The sequence below is a fragment of the Psammomys obesus genome, unplaced genomic scaffold (assembly GCF_907164565.1).
Source record: "Psammomys obesus unplaced genomic scaffold, mPsaObe1.curated_primary_1811, whole genome shotgun sequence".
Taxonomy (NCBI): Eukaryota; Metazoa; Chordata; class Mammalia; order Rodentia; family Muridae; genus Psammomys; species Psammomys obesus.
The window spans coordinates 15,501,402-15,510,085 of record NW_026585504.1 but is presented as its reverse complement, the minus strand read 5'-3'; the positions used below and the strand labels follow the sequence as shown (position 1 = coordinate 15,510,085).

General features: G+C 41.4%; 1 protein-coding gene across 2 annotated transcripts in view; it reads left to right on the top strand.

Moving 5' to 3' along the window:
- Positions 1–2,070: 2,070 nt before the first annotated feature.
- Ganc (glucosidase alpha, neutral C) overlaps positions 2,071–8,684 on the top strand; it is a 53,835-nt gene continuing 47,221 nt past the window's right edge. Inside the window, exons 1-3 of one of the 2 annotated variants that reach the window (XM_055629336.1) lie at positions 2,071–2,839; positions 4,105–4,167; positions 6,487–6,595. In XM_055629336.1, coding sequence (XP_055485311.1) covers positions 2,811–2,839; positions 4,105–4,167; positions 6,487–6,595 — 201 coding nt within the window. In that variant the 5' untranslated portion in view covers positions 2,071–2,810. The remainder of the gene's footprint in view (positions 2,840–4,104; positions 4,168–6,486; positions 6,596–8,684) is intronic. The other variant, XM_055629265.1, reaches the window with a different exon arrangement.

The window sequence follows — 8,684 nt, the reverse complement described above, 5'->3', positions numbered from 1 at the left end:
CGGAAAAACAGAAAAGAAGAGAATAAAAATTCATACAAGTACTCTGAATATTAGTCACTGATAGGACTTTATATATACTGAAAGTTTGTACCTACACAGTGCCAGGCTATTACAATTCTGGACTTGAAAAATACATTAAGGGGCTAGGGAGATGGCTTTATTGGTAAAATGCTTGCTTACCACACGAGCATCAAGAACTGAGTTCAGATCTCCAACACTCAAGTAAAAATACTATCCATGCCTGTAATCCCAGTGCTGGGGAGAAACAGACAGGCAGATCCCTGAGGCTTGCTAGTCAGCCAGTCTAGCCAATCAGCAAGCTCCAAGTTCAGGGAGAGACCTTGTCTCAAAAAACAAAAACAAAAACAAAAACAAAAAAACAGGTAGACAGCAACTGAAGAAGACACAAGTAATTTACCTTTGGCCTCTACATGCATATACACACATATGCATACATGGATGTACACACATGCACACAAACACACACAGCAGGCTAAGGCAGAAAATAAGTTTCTAAGTTTAAGAGGTTCAAGTAATAAAATTTAAAAACTCACATTTCAGTAAGATGGTAGTATTTCTGAAAAGAATCTTTCCAAAACCAAAATAATTTTTTCCCTGCAAAGATAAAGGAAAGATAATCAGCATGGCAGAATTTTCATTTTCAGGGTAGACGATGAATACCTAAATTTATAAAATATTCAAATCAATTTTTTTAATCACAAGGACAGCAACACTTTTTCTTTTAGTGAAAGTCAGTCCCATCCTAACTATTGGCCCTTGCCCCTCAGTGTGGTCATGATTTCCTCCCCACAGGCCATAAAGCAGGAACTATACAAGGGAGGCTGCTACAAATTTGTTTAACTTAAAAGCGTCATGAGATGTACAGTTCCATTTCTTTACTCACTAATCACCCCTCAGAACAACCAATCATTACTTTCAAATAACCTTTCAGCAGTTTGACTTTTAAACTCAAAAGGACTTAACTATTAATCATTTCAGTAACAGAAAACAATTCAAGACCCCAAATTAATAAAAGCTGTAATATCTGCCATATAAATGTACAGTGAGCAGGATTAAAAAAAAAAAAAAAGAAGAAAAAAAAAAAAGTTCAACAAAAACCGGCTAATGGCATTTAAAGCAGTTCTCGCCAAACTCTGGTTTTCGTGGTTCAAGCGAGGTTTTAAAACTGGGAGGGGGAATATGTCGAACAGTCAGTTAACTATCCAAACGAAAAACTATCTTTACCATATTACATTTTATAATTGTTCCGTTTGGGCTACTCCCATGTTAAAATCCTTTTCTTTTCCTTTCTTTTTTTCTTTTTTTTCAATCCCAAAAAGTCCCCTCATCACAAAAACATGTCGAAGTTTTAAACCAAATCAAACCACCTCATGTCAATAAATAAATAAAAACTAAACACTGGAGTTAAAAATAAAGACCCCTATATACATGTCCCTTTCATCCAACCCTGGGTTACCTGACATTCTAGCTGAGAGAGAAACTCCTATCTACCTGGGCATCAAGTTCCTCTCAAGTTCCGCGCTGAAAGTTCTGTTACTTTCCCGGTCAGAACACGCACACCCTCGGCCCTGACACACCTCCCGGCCTGCGGCGAACAGCGCAGCTCCCAGCTGCCGGCAGCTACAGCGAGCCCCCGGGGATCCCACCCGCCCTGGGAATCCGACTTTCCCGAAACCATCCTGGACCCCTTGGGCCACCGTAGCCCCACCTCTTCACCCCGCCAGGCTCGGCGGCGACGCCGACACTCACCGACGGCATCGGGACGTGCCACTTGGACCTGTCTGCGGCATACACGGACGCCGGCCCTGCACCGAAAGACGACCGTGGGAACGGCTGCGCCACCAAAAGGAGGAAAATGACAGGAGACGCCTGAAGCCACGCAGCCACCGCCATCTTCACGGCCGTGGAGCGTCTACCCAAAGCATTGAGCCTCCTTCCGGCTGGCTAGTCCCGCCTTCTTCCGGCTCGTCCTACCCTCTTCCGGCTCTGCTCCGTGGGCGGGATGATCCGGGTCCTCGAAACCGCGGTTCCCTCGGACCGTCAGCGCGCTTCCGGAACTTGGCGCCTACTGCGCAGGCGTGCTCCTGGCTCCCTCCGAGCGTCGCCCGGAGGAGAGCTACCCCGGGCCGCGGTTAGGTCTTCGCTTCCCGCGTTTTCCCCGCCCTCGTCCTCTCCAAGGTCAGGCGCGGGTCAGAAGTCTGCAGAAGCGCGCGCGCTGAGGGCCTGACTGACACCCCGAAGTGAGCTCCCCGGCCGCGGCGCTGTGGAAGCAGACCCTGGAATTGGGGAGCGCCGGAGTGGAAACGGTCCTCGAGCTCGGAAGTCCCTTCCCGCGCTGCCAGGCCGTGCGTCAGCCGCAGCACAGTTGGACCGGCGACATCGGCGTTACGGCAGTTATCCGGGCGGCGCTTCCCTCTCAGAGCTCAGAGTGGGGAGGGAGCGGGTCCGCTTTCGGTCTAGCAGAGTGACAGTCGCAGAGACCGACCCGTCCTGGGGCTTCCTGTTTCTCACGCTCTAGACTTTAACCTCCGAGCACTTTGCGTGCGTGCCTCCTCCGCCAATAAAAGCAAGGTTAATCGGTCACTCACAACCGAGAATATTTGCCAAGTGTATCCCTGTAAACACGCTGGTTTGCGCCGGAGAAAAAGTCGATTGGCCCCCGCCCCGTAAACATCTGGAGGGGACTCTTATGGGTCATAATTCAGCAAGTCTGCTTGTTACCTATTTTTAAATATCTCCTGAGGCTGCGGCCCGAGGGTTAACTGCCAGGCAGAGTTGACAGGGAAGCCATGGAAGCAGCTGAGAAAGAGAAAATCAGGTAAAGGGCAATTGCTCCCACAGGAACTGACTCCAAAAACAACCTTCTAGCTTTAATGGCTTCACTTAAGTTTTAATCACACTTCCTTGAATGGCTGGCATTTGCGTCATCGTTCTTTCTCTGTTCTGCGGGGAGTTGGGTAATGTTAATAGCTTAACCTCTCATAAAGTTCCAGGAGGTTTAGATAACTTTAACAACGGAAAGGTGTCTTCCAGACTTCCAAGACATAGATTTTAAGCGTGCTTCGTCCCACATTTAAGTGGTTCCGTCTCCTATGCCATTCCAGAGCTCATTCTTCAAAGCTGGAAACGGAAGACTGCAAGGTCTCCTAATGTTTGCACACTTGATTAAAATGAACAGTGCCAGAAACTGAGTTTAAAGAAGGGTTTTTTGTTGTTGTTGTTGTTGTTGTTTTGTTCTGTTTTTTGTTTTCACTATCAAAGTTTCTTGGCATGGCTAAGTGAGTGTTTCTGTCTCTCCAGACCTGTTTAGTTCCTTCAAAATTGTGGACATGGTAACTGCAGGTGCAGAAAGCCACACCTCTTCACCAAAGCTAGTGCTCCCCAAGCCCACTGTAGCTGGTAGCTGTTTTAACTAGGCTAATTGAAGTACTTATAAATTTAAGTAGTTTCGTATATCTTTTTATTTTATTTTATTCCAGATGCAATTCTTCTGGAAACTTGGTCTTAAGAGTATTAATCTCTAGATTATTGGAATCTTGGCAGTTTTTATTTCTTTTGTATTTGTTCCTACTCTGACTCTAGAACCTGGTGCACACCTTTTTTAGAGGACCTGGAGCCTTATCTTGTGGCTACATGCTACACTTTAACAAAACTTTTAGGTACTCTGTGTCTTCTTCAGGTCTAAACTCCCAGGAAGTATATATTCCGAAAATATTTTGCTGTTTAAATACGTGAGTGTTGGTTGTTTGGTTTAGCTCTAGATTTCAGATCTTGGTGTTCTGGCTATTATTTTTAAAGCCCCCTCCCTCATACTTGGCAGTGCTCCTTTTCCATGACTTTCAGACCAAGCCCGTGAAAATATTCTGTTGTTCATTTTGATAGTTTTGCAAAAGGCTACTGTTCTGCAGCATACATATTGTCACCTCCCTGAAGTCTTATGTTACAGCAGCGAAACAGTTCTGCAATGCAGAATAAATTCCAAAAGTTTATTTTACACCTCTATACTATAATTAGGGAAGGTAACAAAAATTGAGCCCACAGATCTTATGTAAAATACATTTTTTAAAATGTCTTCTTATTTAGCGTTGAAGATGAAGCTGTGGATAAAACCATTTTCAGAGACTGTAGCAAGATTGCTTTCTACAGGTAAGTAAATAAATCACCCAGAAAACATTCCTGACAGAATTCCAAAATAATAATTCCACTAAACTTTTGAGAACTGAGGAGCTAAGAATATGGTCTTTAGGAAATCTAATGAATCCTTTATATACTTATTATGAAATTATTTAAATTGTGTTTTATTTTAAAAACCAAAATACTTTTACATAAAATTTTAAATGTGTCTTTTTTCAAAGATATTGTGCTTACTTGGTTTGGAAATCACATAAAAAGATACATATTAAAAGTATTAATCTTACCCCTACTTTTCCATCCCAGTTCTCATCTTGTCCCTTCAAGTAAGCATATTTATTGATTTCTTTATCCTTCCAGTATTTTTGTAACTACATATATATATAGTATATATATACATATATATAGTATATGTAGTTACAAAATATGATATAGCTATATCACCTTTTTCCTTATACCTACACATAAGTTTTTATATATGATGTTCTCTGTGTCCCCTTCCCCTGCTTTATATTTTAGTCTGGACAGCTACCCCTTCAGGACGTGGGGATTTCCCTCTGTTTTTGTGCTTACAGTATTCCACTGGGTAGATTCACTGTAATTTATTTTGTTCTAGTTCCACTTGCTAGAACCTTGGGCTATTGTTTCTTTTTAATCGTTTGCTATGAGAGCACCACCATATAAAGAGCTGTGTATGTCATTTCCTATACTCTGATGAGACAGATTTCTAGGAGTGGAGCTGGGAATTGGCTCAGCAGTACAGCACTTTCTTATCACAGGCAAGGCGCTGTCCTGATCCTTAGCACTGAGAGAAATTCTAGGAATTCAGTTACTGGCCCAAAGAGTAAATAAGCTAGAAATGTGTTAACTGCGGAGATTTCCCTCTGGAGGGATCTTTTATACTTACTTTAACATTTTGTGAGGTTATCTGAGCCTAGAAAACAGTGCCTTTAAAAATCACTTTTTAAATTTTCTGCTTTGGTGAGATCCATGTCTTAGTTGGTCCAAGAGCCTGACATACCTACTTTTATGTGATTCTGAAACTGAAATCATAAAAAAAAAAAAAAAATCATCAAAATTAATTTTTGTTTGATTGATTTTGAGGTTTGTTTTTTTGTTTGTTTGTTTTTGCTTTTTCTTCTGTTTTGGTTAGTGTTTGAGACAGTGTCTCACTATATAGCTCTGACGGGCATTGAACAACAACCTGATGCTTTTGTCTTCTGAGTGCTAGGGTTAAAGGTGCTATGCCACCAGCAAAAATTGTTCTATATATTTTTAAGTTTCTATTTCACTCACTGTCTTTACTACTAAAGGTCTATTTCCTAAAAAGGAGGAGGAAATTTAAGTTCATAAAAGTTATTTTTCAAATTTGAGCTGGGAAACGGCTTATTTGGTAAAGTACTTACAAAAAGACAAAAGAGTTTAATCCCTAGAACCTATTGTAAAACTGAAAACTGCCAGTCATGGGTACTTGCAATCCCCAGCACTGGGGAGGCAGAGACAAGCAGATATCTAGGCCTTGCTGGCCAGCCCCAGGCTAGTAAGGACACTGGCTGAAAAATAAGAAGATGGGCATCCCCTAAGGAATGATGCCTGAGGTTTTTTCTGACCTCCAAGTCTTACATGTGCATGTGCCTACAGAGTCACATGTATCTGTACATGCATACACACATGCCAAAAGAAAGAAAATCGCCCGCTTTCTCAGTAAAGGAGACAAGATACCATTCTTAAGCAGTATTATGTTGAAATTAGTATTATTTTGGCAATAATTTTATTAGAACTCCAGTAATGTATTCTTGGCACTTTATAAGAGCGCCAATACTGTCTGTTGCCAGTCCTTACTGTGATAGCGATTTACTGACATTCACGGGGTGATATAGCCTATTAGGTGCAAAGAGTCAGTCACAGGCAGTTCTCATACACCTGTATACTTGTATTAGTTTGCTTTCTGTTGCTGGGATAAAGACTATGACCAAAAGCAATCTGGGGAGGAAAGAGTTTATTTCATCTTATAAACTCCGGATCAGTCTTATCAGTGAGAGAAGTCAGGGCAGTAACTCAATGCAGGAACCTGGAGGCAGGACCTGAGGCAGAGGCCATGAAGGGGTGCTTCTTACTGACTTGCTCAGCTGCCTTACTCCACCTGCAGCATCACCCCACAGCCAGCGGGCTGGACCCTCCCACATCAATAACTGAATCAAGAAAAGGCCCCCACAGACTTTCCTACAGGCCAGTCTGATGGAGGCATATTCTCACTTAAGGTTCCCTCTTTCCAAATGACTCTACTTTGTGTCAAGTTGACAAAACTAAACAGTACAATATATATATCTATAGGCGGCAAAAGCAGCATCTCTCCAAGAATACCACCTACCGGGCTTTATTAGGCTCAGCCACAACGGAACAGGACAGCACCAGGTTCCAAATCATCAGTGAAGCAACTAAGGTGAGATGGAAGAATAATTTGCTTTTGTGTTTATTGGGATTGAATTAAATACATTTTATGATAGCTAATTTAAACCATCTGTGCCTCAGTAGAACTTTGTTAGAGAAGAAATATGATATATAACAGTTCATATATATATATGAACTGTTATATATCATATTTCATATATATCATATTTCATATATATATATATATGAACTGTTTCTACATTAATTAATTAATTATTGAGATGGGTTTGCATGTGGTCCAGCTGGCCTCCAACTTGCTATTTAACTGAGGCTTCTTTTGAACTCCTGATCCTCCTCCCTTTGTCCCCCAAGTGGTGGGATTACAAGCTTCTGCCACTGTGCTCAGTTGATCCTACCTTCAGAGCAATGTGAATAGTGACAGAGAGTTCGCCTGTGTGTCACATGTTTTTCAAGATTGTTGGGGCCTGTTCTGATGCTTTATTTTGATGCTAATTACTGGCCCTCAAGATCTGGTTACTGCCCAGATACACTTGTCCTTTTTTTGTAAACCTGCCTAAGACATTATACCTTATTGGGTGATTAAAGGCCTATACTTGGGCAGGCAGAATGGGATAGGTGTGGTTAGGGTTCCCAAGCTTTTGAGAACAGGAGAATCATGGGAGAGAGATGAATGGGAAGAGAAGAGGGAAGAGGGTGCCATAAATTAGCAGGGAGAAGAAACTATGTGGGCCAGGAGGAAGAACTCCAATAATGACATGAAAAGTCCAGATGAAGAATACAAGCAAGTATCTTGGGATTATGGATGGAAGGTCGCCTAGATAGGAATGATTAAGACAGATGGCACTGGATGGGGGCTGGGAGATGGATGGTGAGGTTATTGAGATAGAGTAGGTAGAAATATCTGCCTGGCCCAAGGTAATAAGGCAATTATAAAATCTAATAGGTGTCTGTGTCTTATTATTTGTGATAACAGGTCAAATAATACCACTGCAATAATTATAGGGCTAATAATAATAAATATTATATAGTCCAATACTAAATAATATTTTACATAACACTAGATGTTTTACATGTTATTTCCTTTTAACTCATTTACATAATGCATCTATACTGTATTGCCTCCAATTATCAAGTAAGGAAATGAAATCTAGAAAGACACCTTTCCCATTGTCACATAGCTGTATTTTTCCGTCTTTGACAGAACCTATCAACGATCCATATACTTTCCAGTACTTTAATAATACCGTTTCTCATGAAGCCTGAACAAGGGGCATATTCAGCAAATCTCCAAACTTCTAAATTTAGGGTAGGGAAGAGATAGGAGTATTATGTACTGGAAAACCCAAGACATGAGTATTCTGACCATGAGTTATTTCACTAGCAGATTACCATAGCAGATCACCACTACAAATGAGAAGAATTACATCAGGATATCTTAAGAACTTTTTCTCACCTTTCACTTGGTCACACTACTTCAGATGGGTCAGTTTTCGAAGAAGTGTTTTGAGCTGGACCAGAAAGCACACCACAAAAGTCACCTGATGCTTCACTCTTTGCCTTACTTTCAGTATTTCTTTGCCTTGTAAAAGCATCCTAAGCTTAGAAAACCTCTCAAACTAATATGAACTAACTGGTAATTCTTGAAACATCAACACCATTCATTAAGACTGTGGTCTGAGTCCACTAACAGCTACAGAGTGACCCCACCAGCTGTCTCACCATTTCCAGTTCTCAGACATGGACTTTGAGGTGAAAGTTGTGTGAAATCTCCCTGTGACTGCCGCAGCTCCTGTTTTGTAAGGCTTTAATGAGGAAAGTCATCAGGAAACAATAGAAACTGACCCACTTGGAGAAAGGCTCTGTAAGGCCTTAACTTAGAAAACAACAGTGTTCAGCAAACTTGACTCCCAAGATTTAGGGAGCCCACAAGAGGCTTTCCAGGAATCTTTGGGCTTACTACCAAATGTCAGAAACTTTCTGGTCTTGTTTGCTCTGATCATTTTCTCATCTCCTTCTTCTCTTCATTGTGTCTGACAGTAGCAACTTGTAGTGGCCATGATCTGGAAATAAAATCTTTATCCTTCCATGGGGAGGCTTAGCACATAGAATCTCTTAAACAA